Source organism: Rhodnius prolixus, unplaced genomic scaffold (genome assembly GCF_049639745.1).
Source record: "Rhodnius prolixus isolate KJV_2025 unplaced genomic scaffold, Rpr scaffold_1, whole genome shotgun sequence".
NCBI lineage: Eukaryota > Metazoa > Arthropoda > Insecta > Hemiptera > Reduviidae > Rhodnius > Rhodnius prolixus.
Window position 1 is genome coordinate 28,860,745 of NW_027411581.1, and position 23,857 is coordinate 28,884,601.

Consider the following 23,857-nt stretch of genomic DNA (forward strand, 5'->3'; position numbering starts at 1 on the left):
TATTGGCTGGTTTCTAAATAAAACAAACATTTAGAAAAACCTAACATATGTATATAACCTTTGTCATTTTTATTTTTATTTGTCATATTGTTTGCTCTTGTTCAAAGAAAAAATAAACTTTATAAGTGACCGATAAAGTTTTTTTTTGTCCGTACAACTATCAAAGAAAGTTGAGAACAATAATATATTTTCTCAAACAAGTTTATCTAACATACATATAGTTTGATATATTATATCTTATATTTATTTTTCTATGTTCTACATAATAATTATTATCTTGAGTTACCATAATACCAAACGTAAGAATGATAACACTATTATAACTCAAATAGATTCAATTTTGAATAAATCGGATACTCGCCCAATTATCCGTTACCTTGCCTTGCTTGGAAGGTAAGGTATTGTTGAATTTCTGACTTCTAATTTGGCTCATTTTTTTTGCGTTTTTTACTTCAATTTTGTAAATATAAAGTATCTCGATGAAATTGGAAAAAATTATTTATATAACGTTAATCTGTAAATTAGTTACTGTTTATTTTATTGAATATTTTGTATCTTTTGATATCATTAAGTAGAGTTCTCAAGCAGACGGAATTTTGCCATTGCTTAATTTATTTTGAACATTCTTTGACTATGTATATGATTTCTAAATAAAATAATGATAATAGTTATTATTTTTAATTTCATTCATTGAATTATTATTTTATTATAATAGAGCACTTATTCGTTCTCGCAATACCATAGACATCAACAAACATACCAAGAATCCCAGCCAGGATTCGGATCAAGAGAGAAAAAAACAAATAAAAGTAACTTCTGCTAGTAAAACTCCGGAAAATTATAAACTCAAATTAAAATAAAAACTTACAAGTAAAATAATGCCAAGAGAAAGCGCTATGGTAAGTCAATTATTTTAAGAGATTGTCGGAGCACCATTTTTAATGCAAATGCATTTCATAGTTAGCCATGAAATGCAAATAACAAAATAAATATCAAAAACTTAGGCTCTTTTAACACCCGAGTGTCCATTGGGCATATAGAAATGTACATCTGTAAATTATTATTTAAATTATTCATTTAATGGCAGTGCTGTTATGGAGAAGTGATGCACGCGACCCTCTCTAAAGTTTCATAATGGTGTATCTACTGCTTTACGAATTGTATAATGTTGGTAACAATTACAAATATTTCAAATTTCTTATTTTGAAGAAAGTGTGTGCTATGGTTACCTTGAGAATGATCGTGCGCATATTTAAGATGGAAGTCTCTGAAATAATTTAGTGTAAGAGAGAAAGAGAATAATGTTTCAAAGGAAGGTGATAGTGTAGAATAAAGGCAACAAAGTAAGCGCATTTTGTAATTAGTTATTAACTGCAAACTTATAACACTTCGCCTGCCACTTATCGATGTCTTTGAAGAAAGAACTAAATTAATTATGCCTGTTTAGAATAATTATATCTCTTATCTCTTAACAAAAAGAAATAGAACGGTTAATTTGTAGTTATTATTATTTTTGAATTTCAAGTAAAATACAATAATTCACTGTTTGTTATAAATTTAGCCAAATCTAAGGAAACGTTAATAAATACTAGGTTCCTTCATTTCTACTCATCAATGTTGAGGGAAGTGGAAAGAGTGAGCTACATATCGCAATAAGAAAAACGATGAGTGTGTCTGTGAGTGTTGCAAGGCGTTCGAAATTAGTTCACGTCTATCACGTCATAGCTCTGATACGTTTAAGGAAGTACTGAGTGAGTAAGATAGAAGAAGGCTTAGTAGTTCCGCTGTAGATGATATAGTGTGTACCCAGATCAGAGGTGGAAGAGGAAAATAACGGGTTGGAAGTGTGAAGAGAGGCAAGGAAATTGCAGCAGCACATGGGAGGCCCAAAGCAATTGTCGGTTGTACGGCAATTATCTTCCGGCAATCATAAAATTTCTTACCTTACCCGACTTAAGAAATTTTTTTTTTTTTCCAAAGAACAATTTCTAGCTAATTACTTTTTTGGCTGTGATATCCCCTCAGGATGAAATAATTTTAGTAAGGTAAAAAACTTGAAAAATAAGGCTTTTCTAAATTTAGGATTCATGATTGGAGAGGAATTGGTCAAATAAAAAACAAACTCGTCTTCTTGCCAACGTTTCGACAAATATTTTGTCCTCTTCAGGGCGTGGCTATGCGGGTTGGTTGGAAACTCAGTTTCTGTAACTCAACCAACCCCTGAAGAGGACAATACGTATATTTGTCGAAACGTTGGCAAGAAGACGAGTTTGTTTTTTATTTGACCAATTCCTCGCCAATCTTGAATCTTAAGTTTAACAATTTACGGTCACCTAACCTAACCTAACCTAGATATTCGCTTTTTTAAATCTTTTTACCTTTTCTTTCTCTTCTATAATAAGAGAAGATTTTAGAAACGGAAAGATTTCCTACTTAGGGCGTTCATCAAAAATATCCGTTTTGATATCTTGAGTCAGATTTCTTTTTTTACAAATTGGTCTTGTGTTTGTGTATCCATCGTAACTAAAACGAAAAGTCTCAAGAACTTCAAATTAGATGCAAAAAAAAAGGACACTAAGATTTTGGTTCAAATCGATCCAAAGGGGTTTCAAGGGTCGTTTGAAAAGTCCGTGCAAAAATAAAAACTAAATTTTTTGGGGTAAACCTTTTTTATTTTTCAACATAATCTCCTTTTAGGCTTATACACTTCGTCCAACGCTGCTCTAGTTTGTTGATCCCTTCCGAATAATAGGATTTGTCCAAGTCTGAAAAATAGCCATTCGTTTCTGCAATCACCTCCTCGTTTGAATAAAATCTTTTTCCCGCCAGCCATTTCTTCATATTGGGGAACAAATAGTAGTCCGAGGGAGCCAAGTCTGGAGAATAGGGGGGATGTGAAACGAGTTGGAACCCTATTTCCATTAATTTTGCAACCACAACTGTTGAGGTGTGAGCTGGTGCGTTGTCGTGATGGAAAAGGACTTTTTTGTGGGCCAATCGTGGGCGTTTTTCTTGCAGCTCGGTTTTCAAACGGTCCAATAACGATGAATAATATGCACCTGAAATAGTTTTACCCTTTTCCAGATAGTCGATGAGGATTATTCCTTGCGAATCCCAAAAGACAGTCGCCATAATCTTTCCGGCCGAAGGAACGGTCTTCGCCTTTTTTGGCGCAGATTCCCCCTTGGTAACCCATTGTTTAGATTGTTCTTTGGTCTCAGTAGTGTAATGATGTATCCATGTTTCATCTACAGTGACGAAACGACGCTTAAAGTCCTGCGGATTCTTCTGGAACAGCTGCAAACCGTCCTTGCAACACTTCACACGATTTCGTTTTTGGTCAAGCGTGAGCAATCGCGGCACCCAACTTGCGGATAGCTTTGTCATGTCCAGATGTTGATGGAAAATATTATGTACCCGTTCATTCGAGATGCCCACAGCACTAGCAATCTCACGCACCTTCACTCTTCTGTCATCCATCACCATATCATGGATTTTATCAATGATTTCTGGAGTAGTAACCTCAACAGGGCGTCCAGAACGTTCAGCGTCACCTGTGCCCATATGGCCACTCCGAAAATTTTGAAATTTTCCGTGACGGAATTAATTTTTCACTTTTTTTTTATTTGAGAAAAAGAGAGAGTGGGAGTTAGTTTTTTCTTCCAACACTTTTTTTTGTTGTACAACACGACGTCGTGTTACTTTTGTTCAAACCACTTTGCTGGAATATTCATTTTAAGGCAAATCTGATGTCAGAAAAGTTTCCTTTTCATAATGTACCATTTTAATGGAAACCAATCGACCAACCCTGAATAATAGAATTAGAGTTGAATGAAGGGCTAAAATTTTGAGTTTGAAGAAAATGATTAGAAGTAAGAATTTTCCATTTTAGATAATGTTTAGTTGACCGATTTTCAGACACCCTCACATAAAGACTTGAAACTGGTATTTTGGGAAACGAGCTTAATGCCCAAGACTTAGTGGTGATAAGGAACTTGAAAAATAATAATAATAATACTAATTTGGATTTCAGAAAAGAAATATTTCACTACGTTTCAACTCATCTGATCCATTTTCTAGAATGTAGCTAGCGACGGTAAAATTATCTGAAAGTACTTTGAACTGTTTATTTAAAGCTTAGTTAAAATATTTATTGCTTTTACTAGAGCTGTATTATCTGTTATATTGTACATTTCAATATTAACCCTCAACTGGTATCGTCGGGTCAAATTTGACCCGCGCGTTTTTCTTTTGTGAGGCATTTTGTAGGGAATTAACTACAAACATATCCCCTTCTCTGAATTCTCCTCTTTCATCCTCACCAACAATCGACCATACAAATCAGTCGTTCTTGAGCAGTGCAAGTAAATAAAATATAGGTTTTGGGTCAAATTTGACCCGACTATACCATTTACGTTATTACTTTTTTTCTTAATATTTTTTATCTTTATGTTTTGGAGTTTGTTTTCTGTTCTATTTTTTAATATTATTCAATAATATTAAATGTTATACAGTAAATATTACATAATATTTAATATTATTGCTGATAACTGGTTCTGTTCAGTTAAGCTGGTCCATGAACTAGGAAAGCTAAATTTGTCTTACTCGGGGACGTTACGGAAAAATTAAAAAAGAAAACCCCTCTTATATAATTCCAAATATAGAAAAACTACCGTCGGAACTTCATTGTTTGTTTTTACTGGCAACAAAACGGTGGTTTTTTGTACCAAAACAAAACAAGTATGTTATACTCGCATCATAATAATTCAGTGCTTGCAGAATTAGGGAAAAACAATTTTTCTCTCTTTAGGACTTTTCTTTTCTTGGAATGAACATCGAACTTTAAGAAAATAACGTTTTTCAGTAAATATTATTTTTTGTTCTTCTTTTTTTGTAACTTAAAAAAAAATGTAAAAAAAATTGCAACTTTTCATTTTTTAACTTTTTTTGTTTTTCTTAATCTTATGAAACAAATTTAACAAAATATTCATCATTTTCGTTTGCTAAATAAATTTTCTAAAAAAAACTAAATCGACTTTAATCATATCAATGACCTTTTAAAAGTAATGTGCATTTAAAGTTTCGGGTCAAAGCTGACCCGACTATACCAGTTGAAGTTGAGATTTTGAGGACACCAGTTAAGGGTTATTTTAACAAAACGGTATTTTATAGAACTTATTTTATAACTTATAGAATATAAGAATATAACTTCTAAAAACATTTTTGAAAATGTTAACTTATTTTAATGACATTAATCTTTGTTAAATTTTCAACAGTAAGATGTAAGATCTCATATATTCTATAAAGATCTAGGAAACATAATTCACACAAAATGTTTGGAAAGAACCAGTGAAAAAAACTCATTCCTAAAGACTGGAAAAAATAATGTAGAAACAAATTTAAATAAATATACTAAACTTTTTCAGAACGTTTCTATCAAGCTGAAATTACTCACTGAAAAAAAGATGTGTTAGGTACTAGCTGATTTTTGATCAGTCATTTAATCGATCGTTAAACTCAACTTTTTAAACTGAAAAAGATAAAAAAAGAATAAAGGGTATTGGAAACCTAAAGAAAGAGAACGAACTCAATACGATTCGATTATATCGCAGGCTGTGGAAGTGACAATCCAGGATTGAAAGACTAGATTTAGATCTACATTTAATAGGCAATTCTTACAGTACTGTGCAGAACCTATCTAGTTCAAATATCCTTCCACAGGAATTACATCTCATCTATCCTCTTTCAAATTTAATACATATTTTATGATATTTTTCTAATAAATAATATAAAATCGCAAAAATACATTTATAGGAATAGTAAAGAAGTTTGAATTTTTACTTTCATTTACGCCGAGTATGACGAGTCATATTAAATTTTGGAAATTTAATTTTTCACCAAGAATACAAGCTCTGGGGACAAAGGAAAATCCATGTATCAACAGATTTTACTCGAGTTCAGTATTCTCATAATGAGTAAAGTGTTCGCCTACTTTTTCCAAGTGGGGCTTAACGTTCAAGTACCAAATTAAGTGTCTTAGAAGGGGGGGCGTAAGCCTATACTTTACGATTATGGTTTTTTTTTCTAATAAAAAGTAGTTTCACGCGGGATTCGAACTGGGAACTTACAAATCGACGCTTCATAACCACTAGACCCAGACCCGCTCCAATGATTGTAATAGAAAAGTATTATGACGTTGCATTCATAGCTTACTGAACCACCTTAATCCGTGATGGCAAATCTCTGACATACGAATCAGAGATGACACGCAAATTCATTTTGGATGACACGCAACAACAGAGACAAAAAATTATAGTATTATATAGTTTTTAATAATATAGCGATTTGTGGGGTACTTTGAAGAAATTACGGTATTTATTGAGAATAAGGTTCTGGCAAACTTTCCGCAGAGCAGTGATCATAAAGTGGGTCATTAAATAAATCTTTTTTTTTTAATATGGTTACAAATATCAAAAAATTATTAATACATATTTCTATTAGTGACACGGCACCAGAGTATAGTTAGGGTCTTTCAAAATTTTGACACGCCCATCAATGACCTAAACTAACACAGGGTTTATTATTTATTCCTTTTTCCTGATTACACTTTGTACAGTGTAACAGCATATGTAATTCACGCCCTAAGTACTCCAATAACAACATCGATTATTATGCCATGCATCCAAAAGTAATAGTCATAGTCCGTTTGCCTGGCCGATGCCGATTAATCCGTCCATTTCATCTGTTTGTAGATCTTCTAGCATTGGACGCCTTTTGGGCAGAACAAGAAGATGGCAGGTCACAACAACTTACGATTTGGAGGGCCAGGAGGTTTGTTTTTGTGGTCCTCTTCCCCTAGACGGGTGGCCTTCACAGCCGCTCTGTAGTCCTGTCTTTCCTGGTTAAGTATAGGACAATGCAGGATAAAAGAACGTAAAAGGAAATCAGGAAAGAGGACGGAAGGACGGGAAAACCTGAGTCCACGGACAGTTGTCTCAGGGTCTCTCTTTTGGTCGCCTCTTACGACAAGCAGGGATACTGTGGAATTATTCTTACTCCCCATCCGCAGGGATTAATTTGTAGTAATTACGGGGAAGATTCTATTAAAACCACTAGAAGGATTAGTTGTTCTTCCCTTTGTCAGTCAGACAATTATTAATCATTTGTCCTTAGAACATAAAAGATTAAAAGCGAACTGATTTAAAGAGTATTAATTTAAAAAATGTTCTAATTTCGAATAATTTATGAACTGTAACCCCAGATCTAGGCCGTTAGTTCGAGGGTGGAAGTGAACTTGGATTCACAGAGCTACCGGCCATATATTTGCAGGGTTTGGGTGTAAACCTTGGCCTGGAGTTTACTGGGTTATTCGGAGGCAGAGTACCAAAAAAGGGTGGGCGGGTGTAAAAGTGGGCGAGAATGATGTAGTGTTGGATTGAGGAGGCGGCATGTCCCCGGAGAGACGGCTATCGCCCGCGCGGTACATCACCTCTTCTGCTGGCCGGCGGTACATCACCTCTTCAACTCAATTGTATGCCGTAAGAACATCACTTGACCTGCTTCAATACTTACCTTATCTTCTCTCACAGCCAATAAAACACCTAGTTCTCGCATATGTGCATATATGGTAATGATTTTTTTTTCTTTTTCTCATATTAAAGTTTAGTTAGTCAGAAAACCCCTCTAATAATTCTGACTTTTGCAGAATTATTTTAGAATGGCGTTTAACTTATTATTTTTCTTGAAATTACTTTCACTCAAAGTCTTACTGGAGTGTAATACTGGGTTGAAAAGCAGAGTTTATATACGTAAGAAACATAAGAAGAAAATTTGAATAAGACCTCGGAATTTACATAAGAGATAAACTTATGAGGAGAGAAAACAGGATAAATACAAGATAATATTCGAAGTAAATGCTCACTAGTTGATCCTTCCTTTCTTTACCTTTATGTTTTAAACTCTGATTTGTCGGATAAGTATACGAGGTCTGTAAATTAAGAAATTAGACTGATTTTTTTAAATTTTTTTGTTCAAAAAGAATTACAATTCTATATTGTCACCTTCAAAATACTTCCTTCTGCAGCCACACAGCGCTGGAGACATTTCTTCCACTCCTCATAGCAGTGCTCGAACTCCGATACTGGAATAGCCTTCAGCTGGTCGGTTACAGCCGTTTGAATGTTTTCGACTGTCCCAAAAGGAGTTCCCTTGAGGTGATTTTTCAACTTCGGGAAGAGAAAAAAGTCACAAGGACTCAAGTCAGGCGAATAAGGAGGCTGAGGAGCCAAAGGAATGTTTTTACTGGCCAAAAACTCGTTTATTGAAATTGCTGTGTGACAAGGAGCATTATCGTGATGCAACACCCACTTGTTCTTGATGCTTGGTCTCACACGAATGACCCAATTTCGAAGTACATTCTGAAACCTCCAGACATAATTACCTTACTGAAGCACTCGAAACTGCAACCCAGTTATCGGTAACACAGATTATCACGGCCTAGAGAATTGGCTGTTATAAAATATGGAAAAAGTATATGATGTAAACAAACAACTTAGGGCGTAAATAGCCATTAATGTTATCAACTTTATCAACAAACTGAAAGGTGTACAAACATTACAGTTACCTGAAAAGTGAAATGTAATGTAGCACAACATCCGGAGATGATGTAGTTATCAGTCCGTTTAAGGACTGTACCACACTATTTCTTCCGAAAGAGTTCATTTAAAAAATGAAGAAATTTGCGTATTATGATATTCACTTACCGAAACTGTGCATTTAAGCAACAAACCAAAAAGAAAATTGCATTTAATAATAATTCAAAAATTCATTAATAAAAATACATTCAATATTATAAACTATCTTTGATTAAATAACCAAAAGATAAACGAACACCATGAAACCAACAAAATCAAATATAAATCTATAAATTCATTAACCTTTCAGCGGGCGCGCCAAAAAAGTTACAAAATCGGGCGCACGTATCTTACAGATAAACTTTGGTATTTTTAATTTTTTCTATCAATAGAAGAAATGAAATTAATTAAATAACATCTATAATTATTAATAATGAAATAACCAATAAAAAAGGCTCAGAAAACGACAGTACTTTTTATTTTTTACAAGCCAATAAGTGTAATAATTACAATCAGCATGTTCAGCCACTAGACTGTCTGAAAGCTTTCGCAGATATTTCCTCCTCGTATCTGAGATATACAATGTCTTTTTCTGACAGTAGAAAACAATATTCTTATAAACAATGTTGAAAATAGTTCAATTTGATGAACACGTATAAAAGAAAAAATATAAATAATTGATGTCAGGAAACTTACTCGAATGGAAGTATATGTCAGGCACGGATCGGCAATTGCAAAGAAATGTACAACTCCAAACAAGATAAGATTTTTACTGAAGGAAACTAGTCATGAGGGAGTAGCATTACTTAAAGGACAGCATCCTCCGCCGCTCCGTCACTAAACTGCGATTATTTTAGTCTAAGCTTGTATCTGTGAGATACGCGCGCCCGCTGGAAGGTTAAGTTCCTGGCTCCTGATTTTGCACAAACAGTAGCCCTTGGGCTTTCACTTGTGAAAGCTGAGTGAAGAAGTTTCAGTTGAATTTATAAACACTGCCAACTATATTATATTCAGTTCTGGTGTGATATAAGGCTGGTGCGGAGTTCTGGTCCTTCCTTGCTTCTATTCTTATTATTGTAGTTTTTCAAAAGAGAGCAATTAGAACGATAACGAAGACAAAATCTCGAGATGGCGGTCACTTTGGCTGTAATTTCTCTACCAGAGGTGATGTGTACTCTCTATTAGTAATTTGTAAAGGGTTTTTTGATGTCTGAAATTCATCCTACTAATACAATGGTGGGTGTTTTTTTAACAAAATTCCTTCTGGAAGTAAACATAGTAGTAAGAAATAGTTGAAAGAACTAACAATAAATTGTGAATAACAAAGAAAAGAGAAACTTTATGAAACAGGAAGTATATAAACGCCAAGTGGATTGATGGCCATTTCTAATAAATCCGATGTTTTCAAATTTTGTTTATATCTGCTTAAAGGTCCCAGTATCTGCTAATGTAATTGAAATCTACTGTTTATTTTATATTATAAATGTACAAAAGCAAAATAAAAAAAAAAAAATGGTTCCATTTAAATGGCAGGACAAACAACCTAGTGACATTGCGAGAGTTTAAAAGCACTTAAATCAATCAAGTGTACATTACTGTTTAAGCCTTGGAGTAGATTTGTAGATTTGAGACAACAGGCGGACAAGTTGAATAGAGTGAATGGCCCAGGTTGAAGAGGAAGTTAGAGTAACGATTTGGTTTTATCAGAACAAAAGGGATGTTGAGATCTTTGTTAGTGGTTTGTTCATCGACAAACTCTAACGAACTGATTATCATTCTAGAATTCTTGATGGAATAATTTTTCTTTAAATCGAATAGTTCATTTACAATCATAAGTTCAGGTAGATGAGTAATACTTTTGCATTTTTGATGACTTTTTTTATCTCTCGTTGACGCGTAGGCTTGACGGGAAAAATGTTTTTAAAGTCTGACCTAAATTACTTGGCATAGGGATTTGCTTGGAATTCGCGCTTTTAAAGGTAGCAATGGAAATGAAATTCAGGAGATTGAGTAAAAGTGGTACAATGAATCTTTTGTGCTTACGTAACCAAATAACTTTTCCTGTATAAACAAGAAGATACAATTTCTACTGCGAGGATAACAAGAAGACACAATTTCTACTGCGAGGAATTGCTCTAATTGTGGCATAGTTTTTTGGCGGAATTTTCCTACTTACTTCTAGCTTTTTTCTTTTATTGTTTAAAAATTAAAAAAAGAGTCCCACATTGATTTTAGCTGATGATTGAAGATGATTTTAGCGAGAAGATTGGGAATCGATCAAATCCCAAAGAGAGAATGTAAGAGAGAGTAGAAGAGAGATTAGGAGATCGAAAAGAGAAACTTGGAGACTATTATCGTGTGAGCTTAGAAACTGAGAAAGACAATAACAGTGTGTAAAGACTTCTGGGCAAGTGTAAGGAAACAGCGGAATGCTGAGATGGACGAGCAGTTACTTCACATTCTGTAGAGAGTGAGGACTTCATCTGGTTAACGTCATAAAGAAGCGCTTATGTCCTGACTGTTCAGTTAATTTAAAATTATTATTCAGAGTAAGAAACAACTTTGCGCATTATACAATACAGAGTCTATTATTTTCCATTATTAGAATATATTTGTGTATTTTTCAAACTGGTAATGCAATGCTTTTACTTTCTATGTCTCCTCGTAAGAAGGTATTGTAATCATACAGATTTTTATGTACGCAAAAAAGGGTTATTCGTAGCAGTCATTTAAGCCAGTAAATGTCTGAATATATAGAACTAGTGAAGAGTTAAGAACAATGAGATTTCAGAGGTTAATTTAAAAGTAGAGCTGTCTGAGTGTTTGGTAAATTTGTCTTAATTTCAGAGTAATGTGTGGAGTCTAGGGGACTCTCAAGTCGAATTTAAGAGTTATTACAAATTATTGCTACACAATTGTCGCCTTTTTGGAAACTAGTCCGCTATTTGGCCTTTTTAATTATGTATAATCATATATTATATAGGATGCAACTATTTAAACTAACTCGAACAAACTCTCCAAATTGAGCTGCAAAAAAAAAAAAAAAATGATAGTGTTTATTTATATGTTTAACTTTAGTATGTGATTAACTGCCTTGAAATTAATTGAGTTTATGTCTTAATTTCATTAACGTAACGGTTGCCAATTTAGTTTATCATTAACAGTATATTGTTCTTAAAACCATCACAACATTTACATGAATGATTCAATATTTCTGGTAGATTTATATTTTTAATAAATGTTTTAATGACCAATGTAGGCGCCACGGTAGCCGAGCGGTTAGAGGCGAGACCTGCGAAGCTAATATATATTGTGGTACTGGGTTCGATTCCCGGTCTTAGGCCTTGGATTTTATTTAATAGTTAATAAAAGGAATTTACAGTAAAGTATGTTTGCTAGTCGCCTCCGTCCACGACACCTTATTGGTAGTTGGACGTTAAGCCCGCCTGAAAAAATAAGCGATTACTTTAATATAGTAATGTTCTAAAAAATCATGAGAAGGAGTAGAATGGGAATGCCCCAAGTAAAGTTCTGAGGTGATAAATAATTAATACAAAAGTGTTTTTTGTGGATAAGAAATCTGTGTATCTGATTTTTGATTAGTTTTAATTACAAATATTACAGATAAAAACTGGAAGATATTGGAATTAGTTAATCGTAGAGACAACTGGTAGAAAAAATATTAAATTGGGAAAAATATGTATTTAAACATTAAGATCTTTCATGGAGAATATCTAAACAAATTCCTTCAACAAAGGAATATTTCTTAAGTCTGGAATGCAGCTTTAATTATAATGTAAAGTGATGCTGGAATAATTTAAGCCACTTGATCTCACAAGATGTTTTCTTAATGTGAACAAATTCAAAAGAAAATTACAGATGTTATCTCTGTTTATTTACCTTAAATGTGGTGATTGTATTTTTTAATTTTATTTTTGGCTTTGCAATCAATTTACATAAAGGATAGTTATTTAATAAATGATTTCTGGCGTTCCACCAAGCAAAAATACTAATTTATCAGAAATTAATAACACAAATAAATCCACTAATTAGGGTACAAAAAAACATAGTAGTGATTTTAGGACGAAGGCTGCTAGATTCTACAGAACTTCACTTCCTGGAACAGGGCAAAAAGTACAATTGGTGAGTGCGAAAGAATACGAATTACCCAAATTCTGTCATCCTCAAATGTTTTTCTCGGAGCCCAACATCCCTTTCTGAAGAAGTGCCTCTTTGAAAGGAATGAAATAGGCCGCCAATGGATGGAGTGCGATAAACGTGCCTCAGCCACAAAGAACGAGGCCAAGGTCGTGCAGGAATTGTTACAAAATAATTCTTATCAAAAATTATGCTTCTTAATCTCTATTTTTTTAAAAAAAAATGACCGAGCTATTAAAATAAATAAATTAGAAGTTCGTGAGTTGTGACAAATAATGTGGACGCAAAGTAGGAGGAATATTAGAATTTTTTGTTTTTGCCGAAATAATTTTATTTCTTTTGTTACAATAACTTGTTAAATAATACCAATTCAACTATCTATTCAAAATTAAGATTCCATCCGGATCCAACTAGAACGAACCAAACTTTTGTCCAAAAAGTCTTTAGTTGCAACCAATTTCTTCAACAAAGAAGGCATGTTGGTTCCCTCGGTTTGTTTCTTTTATTTGCACTTCCATAGTTTAGGCTGTCGTTGCCGAATGCTGTAGCATTTAAGTTTTAAGGTCAAAATACACTACGAGGGTCGTTTGAAAAGTCCGTGCAAAGTCAGAGAGATAGCACTACTGGCGCGTAACGAGGTTATGTTTAGTTAGTAGCATCTCTTGGAAGAACACGCACCAAGTTTCAGCCAGATCGGTCTATTTCTTTGTGTTTGGCATTCGTTTGAATCGAGGAAGTCGAGTGATTTTCAAAAAATGGACGAAAAAGAATTTCGTGTGTTGATTAAACACTACTTTATGAAAGGCAAAACGCCTCAGGAGACTAAAGAGAAGCTTGATAAACATTATGGGGACTCTGCACCTTCGATTAGAACAGTTTATAAGCGGTTTCAAAATTTTCGGAGTGGCCATATGGGCACAAGTGACGCTGAACGTTCTGGACGCCCTGTTGAGGTTACTACTCCAGAAATCATTGATAAAATCCATGATATGGTGATGGATGACAGGAGAGTGAAGGTGCGTGAGATTGCTAGTGCTGTGGGCATCTCGAATGAACGGGTACATAATATTTTGCATCAACATTTGGACATGACAAAGCTATCCGCAAGATGGGTGCCGCGATTGCTCACGCTTGACCAAAAACGAAATCGTGTGAAGTGTTGCAAGGACGGTTTGCAGCTGTTCCAGAAGAATCCGCAGGACTTTAAGCGTCGTTTCGTCACTGTGGATGAAACATGGATACAACACTACACTCCTGAGACCAAAGAACAATCTAAACAATGGGTTACCAAGGGGGAATCTGCGCCAAAAAAGACGAAGACCGTTCCTTCGGCCGGAAAGATTATGGCGACTGTCTTTTGGGATTCGCAAGGAATAATCCTCATCGACTATCTGGAAAAGGGTAAAACTATTACAGGTGCATATTATTCATCGTTATTGGACCGTTTGAAAACCGAGCTGCAAGAAAAACGCCCACGATTGGCCCACAAAAAAGTCCTTTTCCATCACGACAACGCACCAGCTCACACCTCAGCAGTTGTGGTCGCAAAATTAATGGAAATAGGGTTTCAACTCGTTTCACATCCCCCCTATTCTCCAGACTTGGCTCCCTCGGACTACTATTTGTTCCCCAATATGAAGAAATGGCTGGCGGGAAAAAGATTTTATTCAAACGAGGAGGTGATTGCAGAAACGAATGGCTATTTTTCAGACTTGGACAAATCCTATTATTCGGAAGGGATCAACAAACTAGAGCAGCGTTGGACGAAGTGTATAAGCCTAAAAGGAGACTATGTTGAAAAATAAAAAAGGTTTACCCCAAAAAATTAAGTAGTTTTTATTTTTGCACGGACTTTTCAAACGACCCTCGTAGGTATGCCTATATCATTTGTTAAAGTGATCTATAGAATGTCAGTTTTGTACGTGTGTGAAGTTTAGCCCAAAATGCCGTCTCTTTTGTCTGAATTTCCAGGCAGAATCATTAGCTATCTTGGTAAGATGCCGAAACGTCCACGTTTTTTCTGTATTTTCGGGCAGGTTTATCAGTATAAAATGTGATTTCTGCGAATTTGTGCGCATTTCATTTTATAAATAATTTATTAAATAATTATTCAGTTATTAGATAGGTCTTGCATATATTGGGTGGCTATCAGAGGGTTCAGGATGTGGGAATGGTAAAGAGGTATCCTTAGCTTATTTGCTGATCAATGTACTGGAATGGATATGGATGACTACTGTCTAAATGAAACATTGAGTACTGCCTTGCAAGACGCCAACTAGGGTAGGTTTCATGCCTGATTACTTACACACTCTGATGTAGCGGTCGAAGAGCTATGATTTAAAAATGAGGTAGTAAGTGCTAGGAAGGGTTTGATAGTAGTTCTGGATTCAAGACCTAGTCAAAAAGCCTGTGACACATTCAGAAAAACAAAAAAATAGCTTTTATTTACGAATAGAGCAGAAATTGGTCTCTAGTACGTGGAAATACCGTTGGTAGTAGAATGATGAAGTTAAAATCAAATTAAGAAGATTCTCTTTTAGGGAATAGAAGTGCTAAGATCTTTGATTAGCTCGGGAAGAGGAGTTTTTTGGGGTTTGGAAACTAATATGATGTAGGAGATTTTCTAATAATTTAAATGTTTTTTTTTTTTTTATTATGGGGTTCTAATGATTGAATAATATAGATGTAAGGATGTGTAACAAGCAGTTGATATATGTTACTTTAAGTTTGTTATTACTTCACGAAAATTCTTTCATTATCAGTCTCCAAACTCTCGCCATCTACTCCTCTGCTTCGCTAAAGCCTTTGTCCACAAGTTTATCGTTTGCTTAGCTCTGAATTGCTTTAAAGCAACGCACCAACAATATACACGTCCTTGCTGTGAATATCCAATATATAAGAGTACTGCTTTCACTAAAATCACCTCAACTGATCAACAAACCAACTGTATTATATTTTTTATTTCTTTAATTCAGATAACAATTATTTGAAGACAGAATTGGTTGTTTAATTTACAGTTACATTAATTAAAATTAGAGCAGTAGTTAATGGATAAAGGGAATCACAATAAGAAGTACACTATAAAAGGAATGGAAGAATCAAATTCAGTAGAATTCAACATAGAATCCAAGTAGTTGGTTGTTTGTAAAGCTGCAAAGTAAAGTCTAATCTCCTTAAGTGACTGTAGTAAGTGATTTTGATAAAGAAAGAGCAGTTAGTGAGGTGGAGGAATGTACCACACTTTGGCGTACAGCCGGCCAACTATTGCTCTTTTCTCTGCTGACGCATATTCATACATACATATTCACGTACATATTTTCGCGATTATATTAATGACAAATCCGCCCGCGTTTCTATTCAGCCCGTTTTCACTTTCAGCCACTATTACACATCTGAAACAACAGACAAGGTATGGATAGAATTAAATTACTGGTCTAATTAGATTAGATATTGAATTCCTAATAACTTTTTGCTAGGAATGATCTCATACATTAGATTAATGCTCGATCTCTCCTCTAGAACTGCCTTAAGGAACATTTTTTTGGACCCGCGATATTCTCATCTTCTTTGCAATGATAAAGATATTAATTTGAAAGATTCTTCTTCTTCTTGCTTGGCACTACAGTCCATGAAGGACCTTGGCCGCCTCAATACTATCGTGCCCACTCACCTCGCTCTTGGGCCGCTCTTCTCCATCTTCTTACGCCCAATCCTTTTAGATCTTGCTCTACAGTATCGAGCCATCTCACTCGAGGCCTCCCTCTCCTTCTAGCCCCTTCTGGATGTCCAAGAAATAGTTTTTTGGCTATCCTTTCCTCCCCCATTCGTTCCAAGAGACCCAACCATCTAATTAGTCCTTGTTTGATAAGGCCAACTAGGTCCAGATCAACATGAAGATCTATGGCTTCCTTGTTTGTCCTTATCTTCCATCTGTCCCCTTCCAGTATGGGGCCATATATTCTTCTTAAAATCTTCCGCTCCCAGACATTAAGAAGGCGCTCATCCTCCTTGGAAAGAGCCCACGTTTGGCTCCCGTACATCACAATAGGTCGCAAAATCGTTTTATAAGCACGCAATTTGGCTTCTCTCGATAGAGTTCTAAAGCGCAGCACCTTTTGCAAGGACCAGAAGCACCTATTACCTGCCATAATTCTCGCTTGTATTTCCTTGCTATTATCATTATTAGCCGTAACAAGCGTCCCTAAGTATTTGAAACTGTCCACACGTTCGTATTCATGTGAGCCGAGGCTCACTTGACCCGCTACGCTGTCTCCAGTACTGTGAATTTGAAAGATTATTGAAAACAATAAAGTTTCTTCCGAACCAAAGTCATGTAGACTATTTTGGACGATTCAGATTTCTAGATAATTTTGGAATTTAGTTTGAACTAAAATTGCTCCTCTCTAATTAATTTCTTTTTTATTTCTGATTCATGAGTCTAAAAATGTTAAGTTGGTAAATTGATGCAAAAATTGATTGATTTATTGAGCAGAAATCAAGTAGGTCTTTTTATAGCAGACTATGTAAATAAGGGAAGTATAGAAGCTTGTATACTAGGGTTATGAATCTTGTTTTAGAATAGTTTAAGTATGTATTCAAGAGAAAGGTCTTCTTGGTTGGTGAGAAGGAAATGGTATTAGACATGAGCATCAAAAGAATCTACTCGGCTGTCGGTTAGCTGTAGCCGGTCACGTTTGTCCGTGCGGTAGATAATAAAACGGTTGCTCGGTCGGGTCTTGTATATGCTGTCCATTCTCCTTCAAATCTACCTCATACCATTCTCCAGGGTGCTGGCTGTGTCAAAGCCAATTTTTACCTCAACCATTCAATATCATCATTAATAAACTTCGCATTAAAGTTCCACCACTTAATATCTTACATTCTTTATCCTTTACCCAATATTGTACCAACCACCTCAAGCCTTGTTCCGTCCACAAGAATCTCATTCTTGTTAGAAGAGAATCGTGGCCGTACTCGCTGTTTATTGAAAAACTTTACGACAATGTATATAAAGGGAGATATGCACTTAATAACGTTAAACATTTCGTCTAAGTAACACGATTATTGTACAATCGTTTAAATAAATTAACTCAGAGCGTTACTCAACAATTAAATCTTAATCGTGTTCAGCGGATGCCAAAATCTGTAAATTTAATACAACATAGATTTAAAGAAGTGTATGTTGCAAAGAAGAAATACTTTTAGATTCAGAATTACTGAGCTAAATGACTACTAAATAGTCTTTATTAAATAAATATTACCACAACGAAAGTGTTACTTAAATAATGCGCTTTACTTACAAACTGTTGTATAAACTGTACATAAACGTCATTTCTTCCTGCTTTCAACATGTTAATGTTCTTTTCGCAGACGATTTAAAAATTTATTCCGTGGCAAGAACCAATCAGGATGTTGGCTAGTTTCAGCATTCTCTGAATTGTCTTGCTGATTGGTGCAATGTTAACCGAATGCAACTCAAAACTGACAAGTGCAGAAAATAGCTTGTTTCACTCTCAGTCGCGATTCTTTCATCTGTAACTACGAGTACTCTGTACATGACACTCCAATAGACAGATTAGCTTCTATTAAGGACCTTGTCATTACGCACATTACAAAACTTTGAAGCTAGCGCTTTTCCGCTAAAATTTGAGGGCATCCACTACAGTTGCACTCTATAGTTGCATACCCAGTTTACAGACCATCAACAAAAAGTTCCTTCCCTATCTTAAAGAGAATTATTTAAAGATGGGAGAAAATAAACCCTAATGTCATGTCCCTTTCCTTAAGAGGAGTTACTGTTAGGGTGCTGTTGGGGAGGTTATACCCCACCGCTCCAACTCAAGACAAGAGACCTCAACAGCTGAAAAGCTACCATTAATCATTCCCATCACTTATGGGAGTGACAAAAATAAAAAAAAAAGTGGTGTTAAGACAACCTGCTACACGTACAATCCTCCCAAGAAGGATAAGCTCACCTAAACACTCTTCAAGAACGAAGATGAAAAATAGTCCTACCACCCTCTTATCATCGAATAGGGTTTGTGGTGGGAAACGAATCAAATTAGATGGAGGGAATGGTTCCAATGCCAAAATCATTGGAAGCAGTTGGCCCAAATCATTCAGCGTCAAAATTAGAAGGTAAATTTCAGACCGCCGTCAAAAGCGTAAGAATTAGGTTGGGTTCTAAGAGAAAACCCAGAAAAGAATGTGCCCTGAATGAATATTTAGCTATGAATCCTTATTACTTGCCTATGCTTTTATGATGTACGAGTAAATAGAATATGGATTAGAGCTTTGTCTGGATCCAGTCAGGAGTGATCACTTTCTTCAATTAATATTTAGGTCTGTTATTCAAAGGAAAACCTCGCGTGGATTTACCAGTGAACTTGAACATTGTAGGCGGACTTTAAATATCTGGGTTATGTCTTCAAGAAACGAAGCTCCAGCATGGGCAATTCAAATTCCTAGGTATGCCATACATAGCAATGATTCGTTTTGCCCCAAGTAGGTGGTTGTTGGCTGTCTCTACTGCTGGTACAGCACTAAGCTACCTACAAGCCGTTGCAGGACCGTTTGTCCAATTTTTAGATGTGAACGGGCAGAGGAGGGTGCCTCTTCGCTTCCTGCTTAGCTGTTGCTGATGTGTACTTCAACTATCATAACACCAGGTTGGAGTGAGAACTGATGCATCAGTCTAAGATCTTCAAGCGTTTGTAGAATTGCTGATGTGAAGCCACACAATAGTAGTACAGCAATACTCTTTAATACTTATTGGGTGACTTCAGTGCTGTTGGCCAGAGTGTTGCAGCAGATATCATTACAGCAAGTTTGGATAAGCCACCCTAGAAGAGTAATATCAACTTTGGTATCGTACTTCTGTACTACAGTTACAGAAAACAATTAGACTAACTTAATTTATTTCACCTTATTATTTTCAACAAACTCCTTAATCATATGTATTAACGATAGAAAAATAAATAGTCCCATATGGGAGTTGCATCTTCAGAGTGCTGCCGCCACACCAGTCGTGACTTGCAAGTATGACTGTAGTTGTGAGTCTGATGCTTGCTCTTGAGCAACCTGGTTGTAATTTAGTCCTTCGTATGCGCTAAGCTCATCAATTCTAGAGAGAGTATCTGCTACTGTGTTAGCCTTGCCTTTGATGTGGCGCACGTCGGTTGTAAACTGCGCGATGAAATCAAGCTGTCTTACTTGCCTAGGGGAGGCTTTGTCCGGTGGCTGCCGGAAGGCGTACGTTAAAGGTTTATGATCTGTACGTATTACAAACTGGCGCCCTTCCAACCAATGGCGGAATTGTCGAACCGCGACATATGCAGCCAGGAGTTCCCTATCATATGCGCTGTACCTTCGTTCTGTATCACTAAGGCGTCGCGAAAGGAAGGCTAAGGGTTTTATGCCTTGTGCGGTGAGCTGATGTAGCGCAGCGCCGATTGCTACGTCTGAAGCATCTACAGATAGCTCGAGATTGGGGTTCTTTTCCGGGTGTGCTAGTTGGGTAGTTTCGGCTATCGCCCGCTTGCACGTGTTGAAAGCGGCTTCTGTGTCAGAGTCCCAGTCGATTGGCCTAGTATCGCGTTTGCGTCTATTCTTTAAGAAACGTAGAAGCGGGGCTTGAATGTGTGCTGCACTTGGGATGAACCTACGGTAAAAATTGAATAATCCCAGAAATCGCCTAAGTTGTTCTACTGTACGGGATTTTGGGAATGAGGAAATTGTGGTGCATTTGGCTGGAAGGGGGCGTATTCCCTGGTCATTTACCAAATGCCCTAGAAATTGCAACTCAGGGAGTCCGAAATGGCATTTCTGAGGGTTTATTGTCAACCCGTAGTTGTCCAGTCGTTGAAGTAGTTCGTGTAGGTGTTGTTTATGTTCGTCCTCTGTCGTGGAAGCAACTAAAATGTCGTCGATGTAGACGTAACAGGCGGGGAGATCCCGTGTTACCTCGTCCATGAACCTTTGGAATGTTTGTGCCGCATTGCGGAGGCCAAAGGTCATGCGCGGGAATTCAAAAAGCCCGAATGGGGTGATAATAGCGGCTTTGGGTATGTCCCGGGTTTCTACCGGAATTTGGTCGTAGGCTTTCTGTAGAAAATATCGTTTTACCCGCAAGAGAGCTTGTGAAGTCCTGGATGTGTAGCAATGGGTATCGGTCTGGTATAGTCAGTGCGTTTAGTTGGTGGTAGTCGCCGCAGGGGCGCCACTCTCCCGATTTCTTTCTTACCATGTGCAAGGGGCTAGCCCAGTGGCTATTAGAGGGGCGACAGGTGCCTTCCTTGCACATGCATTCCGCTTTGGCGGCTTCCAGTTTGTCTGGGGGAAGGCGTCGCGCTCTTGCGAATGCTGGCGGTCCAGAGGTTTGAATGATGTGTGCAATTTTTAGTTGTGGCCGTGGCTCTGGTGGTAATAGCCCGACGACTCGAGGGAAGTGGTCTAGCATGGATAAATAAGCGTTCGTAGGCCGGTTGGGTGGTATAGTGGACGTCTCAATGCTGGCTGCAATAATACCAGGCCCGTGGTGCGTTTGCGGTCGGGATGAAAGTAGGCATTGTTGGTGCAGGTCAACTATCCATCCCTGAGCCCGCAGAATATCCGCTCCGAGTATGGGGCGAGATACTCCCGCGATATAGAAACGCCAGCTTGCTACTAGGTTATTTCCGAAATTGAGGCGTAGTGTTTTTTGGCCAAAGACCGGTATGGAGGTGCCATTAGCTGCTGTCAAACGTGCAGTGGGGGTATTGTGAGTTGTATTGTTACCGTTTGGAGGTATTGCAGAAACTTCTGCGCCTGTATCTACTAAAAAGAATGTTCCTGAGACTCTAACTGTGATATAGAGGCGGCTAGATATTGAGGCCAAACCGCTTGCCGCCTCTAGCGACTGGCCGAAGGGTTTTCCGAGCGGAATTGACACGGGGGTTTACATTTTTGAGCACGAGCGCCAAAACGAGCGTGATAGTAGCAGGTGGGTGTTTCTCGCGCATTAAGGGTGTGCAACTGATCAGAGAGCTGTTTTATTTGCATTTCTAGCTCGGTTATCCTTGCGGCATTAGCACTGTTCTTTCGTTGGCTTATGTATGTGCGAACGTGTGCGACTTCCGCTTGAGCAAGCCCGTACTGTGCGGTAGCGCCTTGCTCCTCGGGGTTCAATGTTTCTGGGACGCCATCGACTGGCGCCATTACTGGTGGCATGTTTGTGGGGGCGGCATAGCTGGGTTGTTGTGCGGTTAACACACGGTCAGCAATGACCGCTAACTCTTCTAAAGGCGCGGAATGTGAAACCACTATAGTCCGCAGGTTAGTTGGGAGTCTTTGGAGCCACAACCGTCGTATGACGGGTGCTCCAACTTCTGTTCCAGAAGCTAGTCGCTGAAGGTCATCCAGCAGTTGCGTGGGGCGTCGGTCACCTAATTCGCCTTCGGCGAATAATCTATCGAGCCGCTGTTCGCTCGATACTCCATATCTAGTAATCAAGTAACTGCGCATGGCCAGATACTTACCCCCTGTGGTTGTGCGTATAGCGCCTGCTGCCTGAGTCATTACGTCCGTGGGTAGAAGATATGCATATTTTTTCGGATCGTCCTGCACCGCTCCGAGGTTCATAGCATTGTCAAACTGCTCCAGCCACGTTTCTACATGTTCAGCCGTGAAAGGCGGTGTTAGAGCGCGAGGAATGTAGACCTGCGTTGCCGGCACAGCGTGGTGTGGCCATGGTGGTGTTGCTACGGTAGCAGAGATGGTATCTTGCGTCTCACCTAGTGCGTTTGGCGAGCTAGTGGACGCTCTCCTGGCCCTCTGTCTTTTGCCCACCATTTCCGGTTGTCCAAGGCGGGGTCACCAGTGTAGTTTCTCTATACTACAGTTACAGAAAACAATTAGACTAACTTTATTTATTTCACCTTATTATTTTCAACAAACTCCTTAATCATATGTATTAACGATAGAAAAATAAATAGTCTCATATGGGAGTTGCATCTTCAGAGTGCTGCCGCCACAGTACTCCTTATATATTCATTTGGTACATTCAATGAGAATCGGCGGCTTCTCGTCCCCTTGTGGACAATGGTTAACGCGGACAACAAGGGTAAAATATGGGCCTTAAATGAATTAAGAAAAAAGATGCTTACATAGACGACTTTGTAGGAGATTTGGATAAGACCCTGGAGCACGCATGCAGCGCTCCATAAAAATATTTAAAAAACAATGATGTGGTCACTGATTCAAGGAAAATAGCCGAGACTCTGACTTAGCACTTTGCGTGAAGCGAAGATGATCAAGATGATGTTCTTTAATTTTTAAAATAAGGTTAGTGGAGGGTCGCCAGATACATATAGTTGTATATTTAAAATAAAATGAAAAAAAGAGAACAAATTATGGTGCAACGTAATGACTCGCTGGTATTAAAAGCCTGACAATCATTAACTATGAAAATCAAATATCGAGTTCTGTAAACTAGATGCAGTCAGTAATAAAAACTTACAATTTACATTATACAAACGCATAACGTTAATGTTACAAAATACATACAAATATATAATATATGCATTTTTAATAGCAATAGTTGGGAGATTTCTCTAATATCGTATACCTTAGAATCCACAATGCATTAAACTGGAGCAGACATATTGCTTACCACTCTATTGTGCTGGTTTGTAGACTATTCATCCTATTCATCGTCTCATTTTATTGAGTTCCTGGATTATCCTTGCTTTGGACTGCTTTGGAATTCATAAGATATGTTTTCTTTTAGAATAACTTTCTTTTTCTCGTAAACCATTTTTTATTAAATCCAGAGAATGTGCTAGAAATAGACATTTATAGATAGACAATCTATAAATAAACGTTCTCTGAAACATTAATTACTGTCATTGATGTTATCCAATGTTATTTCTAATTATTGTTAACGTTTTTATCCATATTCTGAGATCAGGTTAATGGATATTTTTAATTTGTGACACGCATTCATCAACTAAATAAGCTAACTAAAGTACATGAGCTGATAGAATGTCAGTTATCGACTGTAAAAAAAAATGGCTTTTACGTGTTTATTC

General features: G+C 37.0%; 2 protein-coding genes across 2 annotated transcripts in view; one reads left to right on the forward strand and one right to left on the reverse strand.

Moving 5' to 3' along the window:
* LOC141458484 (neuropeptide SIFamide receptor-like) overlaps positions 1-23,857 on the forward strand; it is a 146,786-nt gene that overhangs the window by 17,633 nt on the left and 105,296 nt on the right. The window lies entirely within an intron of this gene.
* Positions 21,228-22,619, reverse strand: LOC141461092 (uncharacterized). Its single transcript, XM_074141778.1, has one exon. The coding sequence runs from the start codon at positions 22,617-22,619 to the stop codon at positions 21,681-21,683; it is 939 nt and encodes a 312-aa protein (XP_073997879.1). The 3' UTR covers positions 21,228-21,680.

What these genes read in the sequence shown, in the direction of transcription:
- LOC141461092 (XM_074141778.1), bottom strand. Translation starts at nt 22,619, where the DNA reads ATGGTGGGCAAAAGACAGAGGGCCAGGAGAGCGTCCACTAGCTCGCCA.